At 41.2% G+C, this 24,335-nt stretch overlaps 1 protein-coding gene across 3 annotated transcripts in view; it reads left to right on the forward strand.

Annotated features, from left to right (window-relative positions):
- Positions 1-24,335, forward strand: part of ME3 (malic enzyme 3) — a 129,547-nt gene that overhangs the window by 99,876 nt on the left and 5,336 nt on the right. For all 3 annotated transcript variants that reach the window (XM_039342963.1, XM_039342962.1, XM_039342964.1), the window contains 7 exons: positions 5,676-5,785; positions 14,312-14,409; positions 16,115-16,228; positions 18,368-18,473; positions 20,389-20,531; positions 22,715-22,888; positions 23,969-24,067. In XM_039342963.1, coding sequence (XP_039198897.1) covers positions 5,676-5,785; positions 14,312-14,409; positions 16,115-16,228; positions 18,368-18,473; positions 20,389-20,531; positions 22,715-22,888; positions 23,969-24,067 — 844 coding nt within the window. The remainder of the gene's footprint in view (positions 1-5,675; positions 5,786-14,311; positions 14,410-16,114; positions 16,229-18,367; positions 18,474-20,388; positions 20,532-22,714; positions 22,889-23,968; positions 24,068-24,335) is intronic.

A 24,335-nucleotide genomic window follows, 5' to 3' on the forward strand; every position in this document is an offset into this window, starting at 1 on the left:
ATTCACTCTCAGATCTTCTGAAGAAGCTTCTTGGATGAGAAGCAAAACATCTTCAAAGAAAAAAAAGCCCAAGAAAGTCCAGTTGCCTTTTGGAAAAAGCACCTTTGATATAAACATGACCTAGATGATGGAGAATCTCCATAGATTCTCAGATCTTTAGTGTCCAAAGTTAGTGGCCCTGCTTGAGCTCCAGTTTCAGAATCTGACTTTAAAGAGGCATTCAACTGATTCCAAATTTGGTCGTGAGTCAAGGCCACTTTCATTATTCTTTATGCACTAGCAATCAACCTGCTACAATTCAGAGACTAGGTTAACATAGAGACCAGGGATTTTAGGGGAAAAGTTTTAGGGGAGAGGATCTTTGGACCTTTCCTTCAGAACAATGAAACTGTCAGGGCTCAGCTAATGGCGACAAGATTCCAGCTTAACTTGGAGTAACTGCTTGGACTGGAGAAGCAGAAATGCCGAGAATGTAAAGAAATATCCATCCTCAGTCGATACAAAGCCAACACAGTGCTAGGCTGCATTAACAGAGGGATAGAATCAAAATCACGTGAAGTATTAATACCACTTTACAATGCCTTGGTAAGGCCACACTTGGAATACTGCATCCAGTTTTGGTCACCATGATGTAAAAAAGATGTTGAGACTCTAGAAAGAGTACAGAGTAGAGCAACAAAGATGATCAGGGGACTGGAGGCTAAAACATCCAAGGAACAGTTGCTGGAATTGGGTATGTCTAGTTTAACGAAGAGAAGAACAAGGGGGGACATGATAGCACTGTTCCAATATCTCAGGGGCTGCCCCAAAGAAGAGGGACTCAAGCTATTCTCCACAGCACCAGAAGGCAGGACGAGAAGCAACGGATGGAAACCAACCAAGGAGAGAAGCAACCTGGAACTAAGGAGAAACTTCCTGACAGTGAGAACAATTAACCAGTGGAACAACCTGCCTCCAGAAGCAGTGAATGCTCCAACACTGGAAGTTTTTAAGAAGAGACAGGACAACCATTTGTCTGAAATGATATAGGGTTTCCTGCCTGAGCAGGGGGTTGGACTCGATGACCTCCAAGGTCCCTTCCAACTTTATATTATTATTATTATTATTATCGATCATCGCACAGTCAGCCAGATGTTCAGACTGGATTTGGCATTTTGTCTACCTATCGAGTCCTTACCCAGGACCTGGGATAGGCAGATGTGGATGTTTGATGGTATTACAGGTATCGTCGCAGGATGGAAGCAGTTCCTAATAAGGCCGCCTTTTGCAATTGACTAATAGCAAATTTGTCAATGCCAATGGTGTTCAAGTGGTGCTCCAGTTGTTTTGGGATTGCACCCAAGGAGCCTATGACTATTGGTACTACCCTTGCTTGCTTTTGCCACAGTCTTTCTATTTCTATTTGTAGGTCTTTGTATTTTGTTATCTTCTCCAGTTCTTTCTCTTCTATTCTGCTGTCTCCAGGCACTGCCACGTCCACTATCCAGACTTTTTTGTCTTTCTTATCGACAATTGTTAAGTCTGGGGTGTTATGTTGCAGGTGCTTGTCTGTTTGAATTCTGAAGTCCCAGAGCAGTTTAATTTTATCATTTTCTATGACTTTCTCTATTTTATGATCCCACCAGTTTTTGCTTACAGGCAAATGATATTTTTTGCAGATCTTCCAATGCACCATTGTTGCTACTTTGTCATGCCGCTGCTTGTAGTCAGTCTGTGCAATCTTCTTGCAACAGCTTACCAAGTGGTCCACTGTTTCTTCAGCTTCTTTGCATAGGCGGCACTTACTGTCTGTTGCTGTCTTCTCAATTTTGACTTTGTATGCATTTGTCCTTAAGGCTTGGTCTTGTGCAGCCAGAATTAGTCCCTCGGTCTCTTTCTTCAATTTTCCTGCTCTTAGCCATTGCCAGGTTTTGTTATTATCTGCTTTCCCAGCTATTTTTTTAATGTATTGGCCATGTAGTGCTTTGTCTTCCCATGCCTCTATTCTGTTCTTCATTTGGTCTTTCTTGTAGGCCAGTTTGGTCTCTCCAGTAGTCAGTAAGCCTTCCTGATATACTAATTTCAGTGCATCTTCATCATTGTTCTTCAGATATTCTTCCAAAGCCATTTTTTCTTCTTCAACCATCTGATGTACTTGTAGCATTCCACGCCCACCTATTTGCCTTGGTAGATAAAGTCTATCAATGTCACTGCGTGGATGAAGGGCATGATTCATTGTCATTATTTTTCTGGTCTGCCTATCCATTGCTTTTAGTTCTGCTTGAGTCCAGTCCACTATTCCAGCTGTGTACCTAATGACTGGGATTGCCCAGGTGTTGATTGCCTTTATGGTATTTCCTCCATTGAGTTTGGATTTTAAGATCTTCTTCACTCTCTTGATGTATTCACCTCTAATCTTTTTCTTGACTTCAGTGTGCTTGATGTTGTCAGCTTGAAGGATACCCAAGTATTTGTAGTATCTTCCTCATCCAGACTCTTAATGTTATTTTCGTGGGGCATCTTGATTCCTTCAGTTTTCACTATTTTTCCTTGTTTGATAGTAAGTGTGGCACATTTGTCCAAGCCAAACTCCATTACAATATCTTGGCTATATATACGGACAGTGTTGAGCAGCGATTCTATTTCAGATGATGTTTTTCCATACAGCTTCAGATCATCCATATAAAGGAGGTGGGATAGTCTGGCAGATGTTTTTGATGTTTGATAGCCATGTCCTGAGTTATTCAGTATTGTTGACAGAGGAAACAGTGCAATAACAAATAGTAATGGTGATAATGAATCTCCTTGAAATATTCCTCTCTTGATATTAACCTCTCCCAGCCTCTCACCATTGATCTGCAACTGTGTCTTCCATTGTGCCATCGATCTTTGCACAAATTTTCTGATGTTTCTACTGACTCCTGTTATTTCTAGGCACTTTATTATCCAATCATGTGGCAGAGAGTCAAATGCCTTTTTGTAGTCAATCCATGCCACATTCAGGTTGGTCTTCCTTCTCTTGCAGTTTTCCAAGATCATTTTGTCTATTAGGAGTTGATCTTTTGTTCCTCTGCTATTGGGGCGGTTTCCTTTCTGCTCAGGTGGAAAGAGATTGTTTTCAACTAGATGCTGTTGTACTGCATCAGCTACCACACCAGTTAGTAATTTGAAAGTTGTTGGTAAGCAGGTAATTGGCCTGTAGTTACCTGGTGTTGCCCCTTTTGCTGGATTTTTCATTATTAGGTAGGTTTTCCCAGTTGTTAGCCACTTTTCAATTTCTCCTCCTTGTAGTATATTGTTGAACTGCTTGGCAATGAGTGGGTGTATAACAGTTAGATGTTTCAACCAAAACCCATGCAGTTCATCTTCACCTGGTGCTGACCAATTTTTGATTTTCTTTGCTCTTTTTTCTACCATTTTTGTTGTTATTACTAGTTCTTTCATTTCAACTTCTGTTTTATTTGCATCCACCTCTTTTAACCAAGCCGCATCCTTGTTGTATTTCTTTGGGTTATCCCATATCTGCTTCCAGAACTGCACTGTTTCTTCCTTGTCAGGTACTGACTGATTCCTTGCAGTTTCTCCATTGATGGATTGGTAGAAACGTTTCTGATTGGATTGAAATTGGAGGTTCTGCCTATAGTTTGCAATTCGAGCTTCATATCTACTGATTTTCCTGGCTATAGCTGTTATTTGTTGCTTTATTATTTCCAGTGCTTCCTTGATCTTCCTTGTTTCTAAGTGGTATTTCTTGATTAGGTATTCTTTGGTCTTCTTGTTCTTCAGCTTCTTTTCTTTCATCTGTTCTAGCTTGCTTGCATGTGATCTTAACTTGCTGATCTTATTTTCTAGTCTAACCTTCCATTTTTGTGGTGCACTGTTTGTTTGTTTTTCTTTTTGTTGATTTTACATCCCAGGTATTCTGTTATAACTGCAGCTGTGCTGTACATTAATTGGTTTGTTTCTTGCAGTGAATTGGTGCTTATACTTGCTATTGCAGTATTTGCATCTTTTAATGCTTGTGCTAGCTGTTTCTTTGGAACAAGCTTCAATGCAGGCAGCCTTATTCTGTTGTTTTTGTGCTGATATTATTATTATTATTATTATTATTATTATTATTATTATTACTACTGCTATGTAAGAGATGAGATGAGCTCCAAGTCTCCTAGGAAGGCAGCTATGCGAGAAAGCATAAAGAGCTTGAGATTTATGAAAATTAATAATATCGCTGGTGTGTGAGCTGCACTGGTTGCTAGTCTGCTTCCAGGTCCAGTCCAAGGAGTTGGTGGCGACTATTAAAGCCATGGGGAACTTGAGGAACCATCTCACCTCAATGGGATTAGCCCGCCCTACTTGTTCTGGTGGAAGGGGCATGCTGTGAACCCCATTGGTCAAGGAATTCTGGCTGAGGAGGGGGTCCTTTTCTGTGGTGGCTCCCGCTGACTACAACACCATGTCTCTCGTGATGAGATCTGCCCCCACCCTCTTGGCCTTCAGGAAGGGTCTTAAAACCTGCTGGTTAGCCTGGAGCCCCAGATGTGGGCATGCGAAACCTGGAGATGGTTCCTGGATTAAACTGAAGATCCCACCACCACCCCATAGTATTCTGGTTTTTTTTTATTTATTTAATCTCTGCTAATTTAAAATATTTTAATGATTTGTACTTGTGTTTTATATTATGTCTATAACCATCAAAGTCACTTGACAAATTTAACAACTAAACAAATATACCAGGGGTAGGCAACCTTGGCTCTTTTATGACTTGTGGACTTCAACTCCCAGAATTCCTGAGCCAGCCATGCTGAAGGGAAAGGGAGAGGTTTCCAAGCTGAGCCATGCTGGCTCAGGAATTCTGGGAGTTGAAGTCCACGAGTCATAAAAGAGCCAAGGTTGCCTACCGCTGAACTATACCATTCCTGTTCGCTAAATGTCTGTTAAATTATGTATTGTGGCTCCTTTTTCTAAAATGCAATGAAAACGGAGTTTCAAGCCATACAGGTAGTCCTCAGCTTAACGATCACAACTGAGCCCAAAATTTCTGTTGTTAAGCAAGGCAATTGTTAAGTGAGTTTTGCCCAAATTTCTGTTGCTAAGCACGGCAATTCTTAAGTGAGTTTTGCCTGATTTTGGGATCTTTTTGGCCATAGTTGTTAAGTGAATCACTGCATAAAGTAAATCATATGTCGATAAGCAAATCTTGCTTTCCCCCCCCCCATTGACTCTGTTTGTTGCAAGGTATCTGAAAAGGTTATAAATGGTGATCACATGACCTTGGGACAGTGCAACCATCATAAATACATACAAGTTGCCAAGAGCCCGAGTTTTGTTCACGTGACTGTGGGGAGGCCGCAACAGTGGTAAGTGTGAAAAATGATCACAAGTCACTTTTTCCAGTGCTGTTGCAACTTCAAACGGCCACTTACTGAATGGTTGTAAGTCAAGAACTATTATATTTGTCTCTGTGGAAGCCTATCAGATTTTCCTCACTCTGGTGTCCTTTGCAATTTCTGCATTATTAGCTTCCAGGATCCTTGAAAGGTGCCGGGTTCAGAAGACCATGCTAGTGTTAAATGCATCAGTTGGGAGAAGAGGGTTTCCTATTTCTCCCCGCAAGCAAGTTGCTAGTGTTTTTTTCCCTTTAGTTCTTCTGCCAATGGTCATTATTCTTGATTATTATTCCTTTTTTCACTCTGCAGGTACGGAATGAACTGTCTCATTCAGTTTGAGGACTTTGCAAACGCCAACGCCTTCCGGCTTCTCAAGAAATATCGCAGCCGTTATTGCACTTTCAATGATGACATACAAGGTAAGACGTCCAAGTGGTTTCATTGATAAAATGAAACCTTGCATGGAGTTTTCTGTAGTAGTAATAGTAGTAGTAGTAGTAGTGGTAATAATAATAATAATAATAATAATAATAATAATAATAATAATAACTCGGACGTTGCCCGGGTTAACAAGGTCCGCACTAGATATTGGAGTTCCTGGATATCTGGTGAAAAATGGGTTACAGGACTCAGGACTGTTGGCTGAGCAACCAGGGCCAGCAGCTGCAGAACTACTGGAAGAAAAGGTGTTTACCCGTCGCAGATACACAGTGATGGAAAACAAAGAAATAATGATCTGTTACTACAGATCAAGTCCAACAAGACGAGGATATCTAAAACGAAATGCACCATTCTGGAAAGAACAACATCAGAACAGAAATAACAGAACAGAGACTAGCAGATCAACGCCGATTTATAACACGAACAAAATATTCACAGAAACATGAACGAGCAAAGGTTTTACCCGGGCAAAGAATCAGCCTTACCAGAAGTAATTCAGAAGTAGAGGCAAACCAGGGGAGTGGCAGTGAAGGAATCTAGCAAGATATACAACTGTTCTCATTTGAACAGGCACCTCTACCTCAGGAAGACAACCCCTCTAACTAAAGAAATAAAAGAATTGAACAAAGAATACACGAGCATCTAGAACAGCACACAAACGTAAGGCTCCTCATTGAAGCCTTGTTCCAAAGAAAAAGCTGGCACATTAAAGATGCAAATATTGCAATATCAAGTATAAGCACCAATTCATTGCAAGAAACAAACCAACTAATGTACAGCACCGCTGCAGTTATAACAGAATACATGGGATGCAAAATCAACAAAAAAGAAAAACAAACAAACAGTGCACCAGAAAAATGGAAGGTTAGACTAGAAAATAAGATCAGCAAGTTAAGATCACATGCAAGCAAGCTAGAACAGATGAAAGAAAAGAAGCTGAAGAACAAGAAGACCAAAGAATACCTAATCAAGAAATACCACTTAGAAACAAGGAAGATCAAGGAAGCACTGGAAATAATAAAGCAACAAATAACAGCTATAGCCAGGAAAATCAGTAGATATGAAGCTCGAATTGCAAACTATAGGCAGAACCTCCAATTTCAATCCAATCAGAAACGTTTCTACCAATCCATCAATGGAGAAACTGCAAGGAATCAGTCAGTACCTGACAAGGAAGAAACAGTGCAGTTCTGGAAGCAGATATGGGATAACCCAAAGAAATACAACAAGGATGCGCTTGGTTAAAAGAGGTGGATGCAAATAAAACAGAAGTTGAAATGAAAGAACTAGTAATAACAACAAAAATGGTAGAAAAAAGAGCAAAGAAAATCAAAAATTGGTCAGCACCAGGTGAAGATGAACTGCATGGGTTTTGGTTGAAACATCTAACTGTTATACACCCACTCATTGCCAAGCAATTCAACAATATACTACAAGGAGGAGAAATTGAAAAGTGGCTAACAACTGGGAAAACCTACCTAATAATGAAAAATCCAGCAAAAGGGGCAACACCAGGCAACTACAGGCCAATTACCTGCTTACCAACAACTTTCAAATTACTAACTGGTGTGGTAGCTGATGCAGTACAACAGCATCTAGTTGAAAACAATCTCTTTCCACCTGAGCAGAAAGGAAACCGCCCCAATAGCAGAGGAACAAAAGATCAACTCCTAATAGACAAAATGATCTTGGAAAACTGCAAGAGAAGGAAGACCAACCTGAATGTGGCATGGATTGACTACAAAAAGGCATTTGACTCTCTGCCACATGATTGGATAATAAAGTGCCTAGAAATAACAGGAGTCAGTAGAAACATCAGAAAATTTGTGCAAAGATCGATGGCACAATGGAAGACACAGTTGCAGATCAATGGTGAGAGGCTGGGAGAGGTTAATATCAAGAGAGGAATATTTCAAGGAGATTCATTATCACCATTACTATTTGTTATTGCACTGTTTCCTCTGTCAACAATACTGAATAACTCAGGACATGGCTATAAACATCAAAAACATCTGCCAGACTATCCCACCTCCTTTACATGGATGATCTGAAGCTGTATGGAAAAACATCATCTGAAATAGAATCGCTGCTCAACACTGTCCGTATATATAGCCAAGATATTGTAATGGAGTTTGGCTTGGACAAATGTGCCACACTTACTATCAAACAAGGAAAAATATGAAAACTGAAGGAATCAAGATGCCCCACGAAAATAACATTAAGAGTCTGGATGAGGAAGAGTACTACAATCTTGGGTATCCCTTCAAACTGCAACATCAAGCACACTGAAGTCAAGAAAAATATTAGAGGTGAATACATCAAGAGAGTGAAGAAGATCTTAAATCCAAACTCAATGGAGGAAATACCATAAAGGCAATCAACACCTGGGCAATCCCAGTCATTAGGTACACAGCTGGAATAGTGGACTGGACTCAAGCAGAACTAAAAGCAATGGATAGGCAGACCAGAAAAATAATGACAATGAATCATGCCCTTCATCCACGCAGTGACATTGATAGACTTTATCTACCAAGGCAAATAGGTGGGCGTGGAATGCTACAAGTACATCAGATGGTTGAAGAAGAAAAAATGCTTTGGAAGAATATCTGAAGAACAATGATGAAGATGCACTGAAATTAGTATATCAGGAAGGCTTACTAACTACTGGAGAGACCAAACTGGCCTTCAAGAAAGACCAAATGAAGAACAGAATAGAGGCATGGGAAGACAAAGCACTACATGGCCAATACATGAAAAAAATAGCTGGGAAAGCAGATAACAATACAACCTGGCAATGGCTAAGAGCAGGAAAATTGAAGAAAGAGACCGAGGGACTAATTCTGGCTGCACAAGACCAAGCCTTAAGGACAAATGCATACAAAGTCAAAATTGAGAAGACAGCAACAGACAGTAAGTGCCGCCTATGCAAAGAAGCTGAAGAAACAGTGGACCACTTGGTAAGCTGTTGCAAGAAGATTGCACAGACTGATTACAAGCAGCGGCATGACAAAGTAGCAACAATGGTGCATTGGAAGATCTGCAAAAAATATCATTTGCCTGTAAGCAAAAACTGGTGGGATCATAAAATAGAGAAAGTCATAGAAAATGATAAAATTAAACTGCTCTGGGACTTCAGAATTCAAACAGACAAGCACCTGCAACATAACACCCCAGACTTAACAATTGTCGATAAGAAAGACAAAAAAGTCTGGATAGTGGATGTGGCAGTGCCTGGAGACAGCAGAATAGACGAGAAAGAACTGGAGAAGATAACAAAATACAAAGACCTACAAATAGAAATAGAAAGACTGTGGCAAAAGCAAGCAAGGGTAGTACCAATAGTCATAGGCTCCTTGGGTGCAATCCCAAAACAACTGGAGCACCACTTGAACACCATTGGAATTGACAAATTCGCTATTAGTCAATTGCAAAAGGCAGGCCTTATTAGGAACTGCTTCCATCCTGCGACGATATCTGTAATACCATCAAACATCCACATCTGCCTATCCCAGGTCCTGGGTAAGGACTCGATAGGTAGACAAAATGCCAAATCCAGTCTGAACATCTGGCTGACTGTGCGATGATCGATAATAATAATAATAATAATAATGAAGAGGAGGAGGAGGAGAAGGAGGAGGAAGAGAAGAAGAAGAGGAGGAGGAGGAGAAGAAGAAGAAGAAGAAGAAGAAGAAGAAGAAGAAGAAGAAGAAGAAGAAGAAGAAGAAGAAGGAAGAAGAAGAAGAAGAAGAAGAAGAAGAAGAAGAAAAAGAAGAAGAAGAAGAAGAAGAAGAAGAAGAAGAAGAAGAAGAAGAAGAAGAAGAAGAAGAAGAAGAAGAAGAAGTAGTAGTAGTAGTAGTAATAGTAGTTGGAAGGGACCTTGGAGGTCATCTAGTCCAGGCAGGAAACCCTATACCAATGGCTGTCCAGTCTCTTCTTAAAAACTTCCAGTGTTGGAGCATTCACTGCTTCTGGAGGCAGGTTGTTCCACTGGTTAATTGTTCTATCAGGAAATTTCTCCTTAGTTCTAAGTTGCTTCTCTCCTTGATTAATTTCCATCCATGGCTTCTTGTCCTGCCCTCAGGTGCTTTGGGGAATAGCTTGACTCCCTCTTCTTTGTAGCAACCCCTGAGATATTGGAACACTGCTATCATGTCCCCCCTCGTCCTTCTCTTCATTAAATTAGACATACCCAATTCCAGCAACCGTTCCTTATATGTTTTAGCCTCCAGTCCCCTGATCATCTTTGTTGCTCTTCTCTGTACTCTTTCTAGAGTCTCAGCATCTTTTTTACATTGTGGTGACCAAAACTGGATGCAATATTCCAAGTGTGGCTTACCAAGGCCTTTTAAAGTGGTATTAATACTTCACGCGATCTTGATTTTATCCCTCTGTTAATGCAGCCTAGCACTGAGTTGGCTTTTTGGGCAGCTGCAGCACACGGCTGGAACTTACGTTCCTTTGCAGCTGACTCCTTATTAATAAGTACCTCTGAAGGTCTTCTGAGCTTCACTGGGAGGCAATTTTCAAGGGATAAGTAGAGGTGCCACTTCATTTTGGTTGAGTTCCATATTCTGCAATTCATCCCAGCCTTACATAAAGATCCATAGAAATATCTGGAGAAGTTCCTTACAAGAGGAGGCAGTCGCTTATAAAAAAAGTGAAATAGGAAGAATGTATTTCCTCACAGTTGGAAGTTGGATTTTACCTTCATAAATACTTGCATTTGAATCTTTCTCCTTCACGTTTTTACACGTTTTCCCTGTATACAAAAGTTCTTTATTATTTCACTGATATAGATTTCCTTCATCAGCAGCCCTCTATCTCTGGTCTCTTGTGAAACTCACAAGAATAGCAGAGCTCATGACATTTTTACTGATACTGAGAGATTTCGACAGAGGAGAATATTTGTAACTCAGAATTGGAATGAGGGGGTCCTTGATGCTCTCTTAGTTGGCTATTTTCTTGCAGACGTTTCATTAGCCAGCTAGGTAACATCATCAGTTCTAATAGGGAGTGGGGTTTGCTCTCATTTTATATTTTAATGGTTTGTTCTGTCAGTGTTGGTGAAACTAGCCTTGATGGTTCCTTGGTTAGGCTGCTGTTTACTCTTAGTTTATTCGGCAGTTCCTTGATTGGGGTATCGTTTGCTTCTTGATTGTTGGTCTAATGTTGCCAGGCTTCCAGGAATTCTGGCTTGATCCAAGCCTGGCACTCTGACAAATGGGCATCAACAGGCACATAGTCATACACAACATCTACATACCATTTAAAGGATACAATCAACAAGCCAAAAAAGGAACATAATTATCAGAACACCTCCTCACTAGCAATCAACCCTCAAATGAGCAGAGATTAACATCAACAATAAATAAAGACCAACGATCAAGAAGCAACAATTCCCCAATCAAGAAACTGCCAGCAGGGGAATTCTGGCAAAAATTTAAAGTTGTCAAGATTGGACACTCCTGTGTCTAACTTTTTGTCTTGCCTGGACTGCATTGAGTGAAAAGGAATTGTCTTATTTGACTGCATATAAAATAGATAATACAGCTAATGTACATAAATCACATAATAATGTTAAAAGTTTGTAGTCTTGTGTGGCCACATTACTAGCTGTCCAGGGGTCATGGATTGGACACGCCCACTTTAATGAAATACATTAAATATAAATATTTGGCAATGCATTTAAAGTGACCAATTGAATAAATGGATCCTTAAGTTTACTTAGTATCATTAATTAATAAAAGCTCGAAATATTTTTTTTTTGAGTTGGTAAATTACATTGAGCAGGAAAGATTGATTTCTATTTAGTTTTGGAGAATGACCTTTTGGTATTAAATGAATATTAACTACCCAACTGTTTACTTAAAAAGCAGCTGTGGGCTCTTAAAAGTATTCTCCTTTGAGACTAGCAGAGCCTAATTTTCATATTAAATCATTGTTCTTCACATTTGCTATGTCTGGAATTACATAACTGAAAAACAAGAGAACAATTAGTAGAGCTAATGGGACATATGAGCAACATTCTTTAACAAAAGATGATCATTTTAGGCATTTATTACTGCAATACCTTCTTGTAATATTCATTTTTGTCATTAGAATATAGAATTATAGATAGGCACACCCTGTCTCTTGGGAAGACTTATTAAAACCACAGGAGAGGTTGAATCATAGCCTCCTTTAGCATCCCTTCGCCTCTCGTCTCTTTATAAGAATGTTTTTAAAAATGTGAAGTGTTTCTATAGAAAAGTTGTGTGCCTTGTACCATAGGACGTTCATCCCTCTGATGCTGCTAAAAAATTAATTCTTAGCTCCCTCAAGAGGACAGAGTAGTGCATTGAGCTTTGATAAATATGAATTTTGAAAATCATGTGTGAATATTCTCAGAAATCACACTAAGGGAACAAAAATGGATTTTTTTTGCATAAAGAGCTTTTGAAGCTATAGGATAACATCTTCTAAATCAGGGGTCCACAATCCCCGTTTCTCGGCCCAGTGTTGGGCTGCAGCCCATTCAGAACCGAGCCGCGGAAGTGGTGGGCACACGTGTGTGCAACACTGCATTTGTGAAAGTGGCACTCACACACGTACAAAACCATCCTCTCTAGCCACAGCTGCCTCCACCAGTCCACTGAGCCAGAAAGGTTGGAGACCGCTGTCCTAAATATTGTTTATTTGGTTTTCTGAACAATACCGTGTTTTCCCGAAAATAAGACCTAATCGGAAAATAAGCTCCAGCGTGATTTTTCAGGATGCTCGTAATATAAGCCCTACCCCAAAATTAAGCCCCAGTTAAGATCGCCAGCCAGATGGATGCATTGAACAAATATTTCTCTGAAAATAAGGTCTAACTGGAAAATAAGCCCTAATGCAGGGGTCTTCAAACTTGGCCCTTTTATGACTTGTGGACTTCAACTCCCAGAATTCCTCAGCCAGGCACGCTCAAAACCAAGCCAGTTTTGACCCGAGGATGGAAGGTTATCCTAAATTATCCTAATCAAATGTTTCCAGAGCAACCGTGTGTAACCCAACACACTTCCTGATTTGTTTTTTACAAAGATTGATTTAGGAGAGCTACCTTCCTTCCTTTCACTTCAGATTGATTCGTGCCTCAACAGAAATTTAGACGATTTCTTATTGGCCTAGCTAAGCCGATATTTAAACACCTGGCAAGCGCAGTCATCAGTATCATCTATAATGCAAAGGTGCGATTGTGTTACTTTAGTTTTGCAGTAATACAAGAGGTGTATCCATTAGCGCTAAGCGTCCTTAACAAGACCCCATTGTGACTGAGAGATGAGTTTGGCTTAATGGTCCAGAAATTGCACAGTCCGACTATGTATGTTTCACAGTGTGGGAAGAATTTATAAATTTATATAACTGTGTTAGAAATATTCTGTAGGGAATCATATGTTAACTAACTCGGGTCTCCAACAGAGTTACTGATTAACAGCCCCCCCCCAAATCCTGTAAACTCACAGCAAACATAAGAATTAATGAAATACTTATTTCAAATTGTAAACACATCCAAGCAAACACACCAAGCTGAGTCAACACAATGTAAACAATCATACGCTCACAGTTCAAACAAAGAAACTCAATCCACATCACTTGATTTAATCAATCTCTTCTCCGAGTCAACACATACACACACCCACGCCTCTCAAGTGTCACACACTAGCATCAGCATGCCCCTCCATCCCATACTAAGGACCAATCCCCCTATAAAACATTCTCTGTGTGTACCCCATGTTCTCTGTAGCTACCCCCATGGGCAAACCTATTTGTTTTTGGAAAAGAATAAATCTCCTTTCCTCACAGTATCTGGATTTCATTTTGATTTGTTCCTGTGCAATTTAGAACCCTACATTATTCTTCTGACAATAGGCTGATGTCTAATTTTCTTTTAATCCAACTCTGAAGTTCACAGGCTGGTTCAAGGAAAGGAAGCCATCGATGAATGACCATGATCCATATTTTTCAAAAAAAAAACCATAATCTGTCTTATAAACTACAATACAGGGTAATTCAGTTTTGGGGTTAGACGGAAAGTGTGTTGTAGCGATGCAGATATTGGACCAGGAATGGGAAGACCCAGGTTTGAGACTCTTCTTATGCACAGAAGATTGTGGGGTGACTCTCCTCTCTCACCTCCAAAGTTACAGGTGGTCCTCGACTTACGACCGCATTTGAGATCAGAAATCCCATTACTAAACAAGACAGTCGTTAAGTGGGCCACACCTGCTTTCACAAACTTTTCTGCCCCTGTTGTTAAGCAAATTACTACAGTTAGTAAGTGAATCACTTGGTTCTTAAATGAATCTGTAAACTGTAAACCACCGGGGAAAATCTTAATCTCAGCTGTTCTGGTTGGTCGTGGACTTCAGTAAACATCAGACCTTATTGAAAAAAGACACCAAGTTCTTTATATTACTTTTATGCTCCCGAGATCCATCCACAGCAATGACAGGATTGTCTGGATATTTTTTTTTTCCTTTTTGCAGGAACTGCCTCTGTTGCTATAGCAGGAATCTTCGCTGCCTTAAGAATTACAAAGAACAAGCTTTCTGATCATAGGTTTGTCTTCCAAGGAGCTGGCGAGGTAGGATTCTGGTTTGCTTCTGAGAGTTACAGGGTTTGGGGGAACCACTGCTCAGCCTTGCGAGGTAGTCCACACTAGAAGGGCATCTGGAAGCACTAGCCCCACTTAGTTGTAAGACAGTGGTTCTCAACTTGTGGGTCGGGACCCCATTTGGAGTCGAACGACCATTTCACGGGGGTCGCCAAACAGCACAGTCCACCATTTTTTTCCCCCTTTTCCTTAGCTGTGCTACTCCCTTTTATTCTATTCGCTTTTGAAAGCCAATAGAATAGACTCTCTTGAACAGAGTCTAATTCAGTGGTTCTCAACCTTTTTAATACCACGACCCCCAACCGGTCATAAGTCGAGGACTACTCAACCAGTCGTAAGTCGAAGACTACTCAACTGGTGCAGCACCGTTTGCAGAAGGGGACTTTTGGCGGGCTCAGCAGGGCAGAGACAGCCTGGACAATTCCTATTGGCTTTTGGAAGCCAATAGAATTAGATTCTATTCAAGAGAGTCTATTCTATTGGCTTTCAAAAGCCAATAGAATAAAAGGGAGTAGCACAGCTAAGAAAAAGGGGAAAAAATGGCGGACTGCGTTGTTTGGCGACCCCTGTGAAATGGTCGTTCGACCCCAAATGGCGTCCCAACCCACAGGTTGAGAACCATTGGTCTAATTCTATTGGCTTTCAAAAGCCAATAGGAATTGTCCAGGCTGTCTCTGTCATTGAGGCCCCTTGGAGGTTTACCTGTGTCCTGAGGATCACCTGAGCAGCACAAATGGGTGTGGAGCCTTCTTGGCTGCAGGATGTTTTCTGCTCTGTGTCCCTTCACTGTTGAAGACAGGCGCAGGCTGTTGGGGATGAGTCTGTGTTGTCTGCATCTCAAACCATTTGCGCTTCAGTTTGAGATGCAGACAGCACAGACTCAGCCCCAACAACAGTGAAGAGACACAGGGCAGAAAACATCCTGCAGCCAAGAAAGCTCCACACCCCTTTGCACTACTCAGGTGGCCCTGAGTGGCCTTACTCTTTCATTCCTCCGGTTAGAACAGTGGTTCTCAACCTGTGGGTCGGGACCCCATTTGGGGTTGAACGACCATTTCACGGGGGTATATAAATAAAATACTATTCCCTGTTTAGGTGGATCTGGATTCCTTGACTTGCCTTTGATGAAATTGAAGTTCTAGCAGTTATACAATGTTATCATATAAATGAGCATTAAAATTAGCCATATTCATTAGTTCTACGCTTGCCACCATCATCTTATGTTGTCAACCATACTTAAGTGGGTACTCACTGGTGGAAAATGCACCAGGAGACTTCTTTTTGTTAAATGTCTAAGGCAGTGGTTCTCAACCTATGAGTCGGAACCCCATTTGGGGTCGAACGACCATTTCACGGGGGTCGCCAAACAACGCAGTCCCCCATTTTTTCCCCCTTTTCCTTAGCTGTGCTACTCCCTTTTATTCTATTGGCTTTTGAAAGCCAATAGAATAGACTCTCTTGAATAGAGTCTAATTCTATTGGCTTTCGAAAACCAATAGGAATTGTCCAGGCTGTCTCTGCCCTGCTGAGCCCGCCAAAAGTCCCATTCTGCAAACGGTTGCTGCACCAGTTGAGTAGTCCTCGACTTACGACCGGTTGGGGGTCGCAGCATTAAAAATGTTGAGAACCACTGGGTTAGAAGGAAATAATGAATTGACTTTTCGCTTCTTGGCAGGCGGCTTTGGGTATTGCTCACCTCATAGTTATGGCACTCGAGAAAGAAGGAATTCCCAGAGAAGAAGCCGTTAAGAAAATCTGGATGGTGGACTCGAAAGGTCTCATCGTCAAGGTAATTGTCAGCCCCTTAAAACAGACACCACAGGGATTCCAGGAACGCTGCAGCATCTGTAATTGGGATTAGTAAATCTGTTGCTAAGGGACTGTGACTGTGGCATCTTATGATGGCAGTTCTGCTAGTCCAGGTGCCATCGCTAGACAAATTTTGCAGGGATGCTGCATCCTGCAGACATCTGATCGCCATTTCTAACCTCTTGCCAGCTTCCCCATTAGAACAGAGAACGTAGAATACTTAAGTTGGAAGGGACCTTGGAGGTCTTATAATCCACCCCTGCTCAAGCAGGAGACAAGTGGTCGTCCAATCTCTTCTTAAAAAGCTCCAGTGATGGAGCACTCATAACTTCCAGAGGCATGCAATTCCACTGATTAATGTTCTCACTGCCAAGAAATGTTTCCTAAATTGGATTTCTTCATGATAAACTTCCATCCATTGCTTCTTGCCCTGCCCTCGGGTGCTTTGGAGAATACGTTGATCCCCTCTTCTCTGTGACAGCCGCTCAGTTGGAAGACTGTTATCATATCACCCCTAGTCCTTCTCTTTATTAGACTAGACATACCAAGTTCTCTCAATCATTCATCATGTGGCTTAGCCTCTAAGACCCTTTATTATCTTTGTTGCTCTTTTCTGCCCTATTTCTAGAGTTGCCAGATCTTTTCTGTATTATGGTAAACAGAACTGGACACAGTATACCAAGGGTGGTCTCACCAGGTCAATATAAAGCTGTCCTACCACTTCACATGAAATGATTAGGCGGCTGGACGCTAAAACGTACGAAGAATAGTTACAGGAATTGGGTATGCCTAGTCTAAGAAAAAGGACTAGGGAGGACATGCTAGCACTGTTCCAATATTTGAGGGGCTCCTCCAAAGACGAGGGGGTCAAACTTTTTTCCAAAGCACCAAAAGGCAAGATGAGAAACAATGGATGGAAACTAATCAAGGGAGAGAAGCAACCTAGAACTAAGGAGAAATTTCCTGACAGTTAGAACAATGAATCAGTGGAACAGCTTGCCTTCAGAAGTTGTGGATGCTCTGTCACTGAAGGATTTCAAAAAGAGACTGGGAACCATTTGTCTGAAATGATATAGGATCCCATGCTGGAGCAAGGGGTTGGATTAGAAGACCTCAAAGGTCCCTTCCAACTCTATTATTATTCATCCATCCCATTCCATTCTATTCTATTCCATTCTATTCTATTCTATTCCATTCCATTCCATATTCTATTCTATTCCATTCCATATCATATTTTCTATTCTATTCTATTCCATTCCATTCCATTTCATTCCATATCACATTTTCTGTTCTATTCTATTCTATTCTATTCTATTCTATTCTATTCTATTCTATTCTATTCCATTCCATTCCATTCCATTCCATTCCATATCATATTTTCTATTCTATTCTGTTCTATTCCATTCCATTCCATATTCTATTCTATTCCATTCCATTCCATATCATATTTTCTATTCTATTCTATTCTATTCTATTCTATTCTATTCTATTCTATTCTATTCTATTCTATTCTATTCTATTCTATTCTATTCTATTCTATTCTTGCATTGACTTACTTTGTCAGAAGCCAGCTTAAGAAGGTCACAAATGGCATCACTCAACTAGCGATCACTGAATTGTGGGAATTCAGTGTTGAGTGAAGAATTTACTTTGGCCACCCTCAGAATCCCATCATTCAAACACTTTGGAAAATTTGCGTCCAGATCCCAAAAGCTTCTGAATAAGACAAGGATTATGGAATCAGATTTCTTACCCCTTCCCTCTCTAATACTAAGAGCTTGGTGTGAGTAACAATATTTTAAAAAATAGAATAAAATATTCCATAAATATAAAAACAGCTCACCCATATATTTTTTTTAAATGATTCAGACTTTCTTTTTGCTATGGCCATCAAGATAGCCTATTAAATGAATGACCAGCTGCCTCTCTGGAAATGTTCAGGATTGGTGACTCTCCAGGAAGGATGAGTTTGGCCAGGTTTTGTTGAGTAACCACTGAGAACAAGTCTTTCATATATCTAATCCCCGTAGATCCACAATGCTGGAAAAATGGCTTGCTCCAGTCTTTTTTTTTTTTTTAACTTGGAAATATGTTTGCCTGTGCTTTTCTTGTTTCCCAGGGCAGAAGTCATCTGAACCACGAGAAGGAGATGTTTGCTCATGACCATCCCACTGTGAAGACCCTGGAGGAAGTGGTGCGGACAATAAAACCAACAGCTATTATTGGTAACTGTTCTGGTTTCCTTGTAGAATTCTCTCTGTTCTTCACGCCTTCCTGTTGACTCTCACTTTCATGCTGCAATTACTTACTTATTTATTTATGATTTGTTAATAATTTATTTATTATTATTTATTACATTTTTTTTAAATCCTACCTTTATTACTATAGAAGTATCTCAAGGCGGTGAATATACCTAATACTCCTTCATCCTCCTATTTTTTTCCCCACAACCTTGTGCGATGAGTTGAGGTGAGAGAGCATGATTGGCCCAAAGTCACCCAGCTGACTTCCCATCCTAAGGCAGGACTAGAACTCCCTGTCTCCCGGTGATTGGCCCACAGTCACCCAGCTGACTTCCCATCCTAAGGCAGGGCTAGAACTCCCTGTCTCCCGGTGATTGGCCCAAAGTCACCCAGCTGCCTTCCATCCTAAGGCAGGGCTAGAACTCCCTGTCTCCCGGTGATTGGCCCACAGTCACCCAGCTGACTTCCCATCCTAAGGCAGGCTAGAACTCACTGTCTCCCGGTGATTGGCCCAAAGTCACCCAGCTGACTTCCCATCCTAAGGCAGGGCTAGAACTCCCTGTCTCCCGGTGATTGGCCCAAAGTCACCCAGCTGACTTCCCATCCTAAGGCAGGGCTAGAACTCCCTGTCTCCCGGTGATTGGCCCAAAGTCACCCAGCTGACTTCCATCCTAAGGCAGGGCTAGAACTCCCTGTCTCCCGGTGATTGGCCCAAAGTCACCCAGCTGACTTCCATCCTAAGGCAGGGCTAGAACTCCCTGTCTCCCGGTGATTGGCCCAAAGTCACCCAGCTGACTTCCCATCCTAAGGCAGGGCTAGAACTCCCTGTCTCCCGGTGATTGGCCCAAAGTCACCCAGCTGACTTCCATCCTAAGGCAGGGCTAGAACTCCCTGTCTCCCGGTGATTGGCCCAAAGTCACTTCATTATTTTTTATGGCTAAGATGGGACTACAACTCCCCAGTCTCCTGGTGACTGGCACAAAGTCACCCAGCCAGCATTCATGGCTTAGGCAGAACTAGAACTTATTGTGGGGAAAATATTAGGAAGAAGATGTGTTGCATATGTTCACCACTTTGAGTAATTTGTAAAACTAATAAAGGCGGGATGCAAATAGCAAAACACTTAAGCAGGTTGGGACATCACTTCACATCATGGTCTAAAAGCATGCTTCATTGGCGTGAGCTTTTTATGGCCTGGTTGATGGCACAGATCCAGCCTGTTTGCTTAGCTTTTCCTTCAGCATTTGTGTGAACCCAGAAAACAGGTACATTCAGTTCTCAGGTAACGTGTACATAGAAATTAGCAATAGCACTTACAGTGGTGGCGAAGCTTTTAGAGACCGAGTGTCCCAAAACCACCCCTCCCGCCACCCTGTGCCCTGCCTGCCCTCAAAGCCACCCCCTCCACGGCCCACAGCAACCGATCACCCAGGCGACCCCACAACACCATGGTGGCCACACCCTCCATCTGCGCCCTGCAGCATCATCTGCGCATGATGGAGCGCGAGGGTGGAGTCTTGTCCCCACTACCTGGCTGCCATGTCCTTGGCTGAGCTGCTCTGCACGGGCCGCACCCAGGGGCGATTCTTCTCCAGGGGGGCTGCTGGTGAGGAGGGGGCCGTGGGGGAAGTCAGGGCTGGGATGAAAGCACACGTGCCCACAGAGAGGGCTCTGAGTGCCGCCTCTGGCACACATGCCATAGGTTCGCCACCACTGACTTAGACAATGCTTTACTCTAAGCAGTTTACAGAGCATATTTGCCCCCAACAACCTGGGTCCTCATTTCACTGACCTCGGAAGCATGGAAGGCTGAGTCAACCTTGAGCTGGTCAATTCGTTTCCATCCAACTCTTGTTTTCTTCCGTTTGTTCTCTTCCCTTTTAAAAAAATCTTGCAGGTGTGGCTGCTGTGGCAGGTGCTTTCACTCACCGGATTTTGAAGGACATGGCGACCTTCAACGAGAAGCCCATTGTGTTCGCCCTCAGCAACCCAACGAGCAAAGCAGAATGTACAGCTGAAGATTGTTACCGCTTGACAGACGTAAGACTGCTCTTGTCGAAGCTTCCATCTACAGCAGTGGTTCTCAACCTTTTTAATGCCGCGACCCACAACCGGTTGTAAGTTGAGGACTACTCAACCGGTCGTAAGTCGAGGACTACTCAACTGGTGCAGCACCGTTTGCAGAATGGGACTTTTGGCGGGCTCAGCAGGGCAGAGACAGCCTGGACAATTCCTATTGGCTTTTGAAAGCCAATAGAATTAGACTCTATTCAAGAGAGTCTATTCTATTGGCTTTCAAAAGCCAATAGAATAAAAGGGAGTAGCACAGCTAAGGAAAAGGGGGAAAAAATGGCGGACTGCATTGTTTGGCGACCCCCGTGAAATGGTCGTTCGACCCCAAATGGGGTCCCGACCCACAGGTTGAGAACCACTGGTCTACAGAGAGTCCTCTGCTCACGAGTGTACTTGAGCCAACAATTGCGGTCCTAGGTTGAGATGTCATTAAGTGGATCATCGTGTGGCCGTGCCCAATTTGATGACATTTGGTGCAACGTGCAATAAGCAAACGCCAGGGTCCTTGTTCATTATGGCAGATTTTTTTTTTTAAAGGAAACTGAAACTTATCGCAAGTCTCTGGCAAAAATATTATACAGCTAGTCTTTGACTTCCAACAGTGCATTTAGTGACTATTTGAAATTACAATGGCATGGAAAAACGCCACTTATTACCGTTTGTCACACTTACAACCACTGCCGCATCCCCATGGTCACATGATCAAAATTCAGAAGCTTGGTGCCTAGTTCATATTTATAGACGGCTGCAATGTCTCCCGGGGTCACGTGATCCACTTTTGCGACCTTCTGACACGCAAGGTCAATGGGGGAAGCCAGATTCACTTCACAACCAGGTTACTAACTTAACAACTGCAGTGATTCACTTAACAGCTACGTCAAGGAAGGTCGTAAAATGGGGCAAAAACTCGCTTAAATGTTTCACCTAGCAACAGAAATTTTGGGTTCAATTGTCGTCGTAAGTCGAGGACTGTCTGTACTTTGTGGTCATGTGACCAAGGGATGCTGCAAATGGCAGTAAAGGTGAGCCCGTTACTGAAATGACATCAGGTGTCTGCAGGTGGGTGGTCTCAACCATTGGGACTTGAAAACAGAGTTGTCAGTACCTTTTTCAGGGCTAACTTTGAACGGTTGCTATGTGGCCAGTCATAAGTCAAGGATTACCTGTAGGCGATTTTGCTACTGGGGAGGCCACTGTTTGAGGACAAGCTTGTCTCTCAGGTGGAACCTGTCAAATCTGAAACACATCATGCTTGGAATGGAGACTTCCAACCAGCATTTGGTGCTTTTAGGGGCTTAAAACATTGCTAGAATGGTTAAAAAACAAAAAGCATCAGAAGATTTCCAGTCACTTCAAAGCAGCTATTTCATGTCTGACGTCTTTTAACATGGCAGGCTTTTGCATCCGTTCCTTGTTTTCCTTTTTCCTGTTCCATTCACCTCCTTCGCCATATGCTAAATAAAAATAAAAATTAAATAAAATTAAAATTAAAATAAAATAATAAAATTAAAATAAATAAATAATATAATATAATAAAATAAATAAAATAAAATAATAAAATTGAAATAAAATAAAATAAAAAATAAATCAAATAATAAAATAACAAAATAATAAAATAAAATAATAAAAAATAAAATTAATATAATAAAATAACAAAATAATAAAATAAAGTAATAAAAAATAAATAAAATGAAATAAAATAGTAAAATTGAAATAAAATAAAATAAAAAATAAATCAAATAATAAAATAACAAAATAATAAAATAAAATAATAAAAAATAAAATAAATAATATAATAAAATAACAAAATAATAAAATAAAGTAATAAAAATAAAAAATAAATAAAACAAAATAAAATAATAAAATAAAATAAAATAAAAAATTAAAATAAAATAAAATAAATAAAATTATAAAAAATAAAATAATAAATAAAACTAAATAAAATAATAGAATAACAAAATAATAAATAAAGTGATAAAAATAATAAAATAATATAAATAAAATAATAAAATAACATAAAATAATAAAATAAATAAAGTAATAAAACAATAAAAAATATAAAATAAAATAATAAAATAAAATAATAAAACAAAATGCCTTGACTTCCTATCAGATGGTGCCTGGACTTTCTCTTGCATTTCTTTGGATAGGGCCGGGCCATATTCGCCAGCGGGAGCCCGTTTCCGAAGGTGACCCTCTCCGATGGACAGACCTTCTTCCCTGGTCAAGGGAACAACGCCTACGTTTTCCCCGGAGTTGCTCTAGGAGTCATCGCCTGTGGACTCCGTCACATCTCCGAGGAAATCTTTCTCACCACAGCAGAGGTTTGTGTTCTTATGTCCCCTTTTACTTCCAAGGAGAGGTTATGTCATGGGTCCCATCAATTGAGGTACATCTGATGGGACCACAAAAAAAGGCCTTCTCTGTGGCGGTCCCTTCCCTCTGGAGCATCATTCTCCCTGAAGTATGATTGGCCTCCACCATGTTGCTTTTTGGATATACTAGTTTTGTAAGTGGGCTTCAGAAGATGGAGCTGATCAAGTGGTTGATTTGATTGATTGAGCTGTAGTGTGCAGTGGTTAGAATGCAGTACTGCAGGCTATTTCCGTTTACTGCCGGCTGCCTGCAGCTTGGCAGTTCAATTCTGATGGGGCTCAAGGGTTGACTCAGCCTTCCACTTTTTCAAGGATGGTAAAATGAGGACCCAGATTGTTGGGGACAATATGCTGACACTGTAAACCATTTAGAGAGGGCTGTAAAGCACTATGAAGCGGAATACAAGTCTAAGTGCTATTGCTATTGTGTTGTTGCCATGGGGGTGGGTGGGTTATGGGGTTTTAAGTGGTGGATTGTTAAATGTTATAAGCCAGAGGCCACCAAGTCTCAGGCCACGGCCCACTACCGGTCTGCAGCCCATTCAGAACTGGCCCACAGAAGTGGCAGGTAAGCGCATGCAGCTGTGACAAGAAAAATCACAAAATGGGGCAAAACTCAGTTACCAAATGTGTCACTTAACAACAGAAATTTTGGGCTCAGTTATGGTGGTAAGTCCAGGACCCCCTGTGTGTAGAGTAGATGGAACAACAGTCAGACTTGGAGTAAGCCAACTTTCCTAGGAAGAGCTAGAATCTAGACCAGGGGTAGGCAACCTTGGATCTTTTATGACTCGTGGACTTCAACTCCCAGAATTCCTGAGCCAGCCATGCTGAGGGGAAAGGGAGAGGTTTCCAAGCTGAGCCATGCTGGCTCAGGAATTCTGGGAGTTGAAGTCCACAAATCATAAAATAAACAAGGTTGCCTACCCCTGGCTTAGGTTAAGTACTACTAGATACACAAAGAGAAGATGTAGTCCTTGTTGGAAAACATTTCCTAATGTGATGCACACTTTCTTTCTTCTCTCCTAGGCAATTGCACAAGAGGTTACACAGGAAAATCTGGCTGAAGGAAGGCTGTATCCCCCTTTGAGCTCCATTCGAGACGTGTCCTTCAAAATTGCGGTTAAAGTAAGACATTTTATGAGGTTCCTGGTATGAGAGATTTAAGTTCCTACTCTTGAAAACAAACTCCTGTTTCCTCTCTGTTTTGAAACAATGAATGTTTCAGCATCCGGCTACACATCATTAAACTAAATATGCATCAAAAGAAATCTATTTTATAGGTAGTCCTCGACGTAGGACCAAAATGGAGCCTTCACATTATGGTTGAAAGTCACGACAGTCATAAAATGAGCCAGTCACGTAACAGACAATTTTATGACCTTTTTGTGGTGGT

Source organism: Crotalus tigris, unplaced genomic scaffold, assembly GCF_016545835.1.
Source record: "Crotalus tigris isolate CLP2741 ecotype Arizona unplaced genomic scaffold, ASM1654583v1 scf7180000017828.1554129, whole genome shotgun sequence".
NCBI classification, from domain to species: Eukaryota; Metazoa; Chordata; class Lepidosauria; order Squamata; family Viperidae; genus Crotalus; species Crotalus tigris.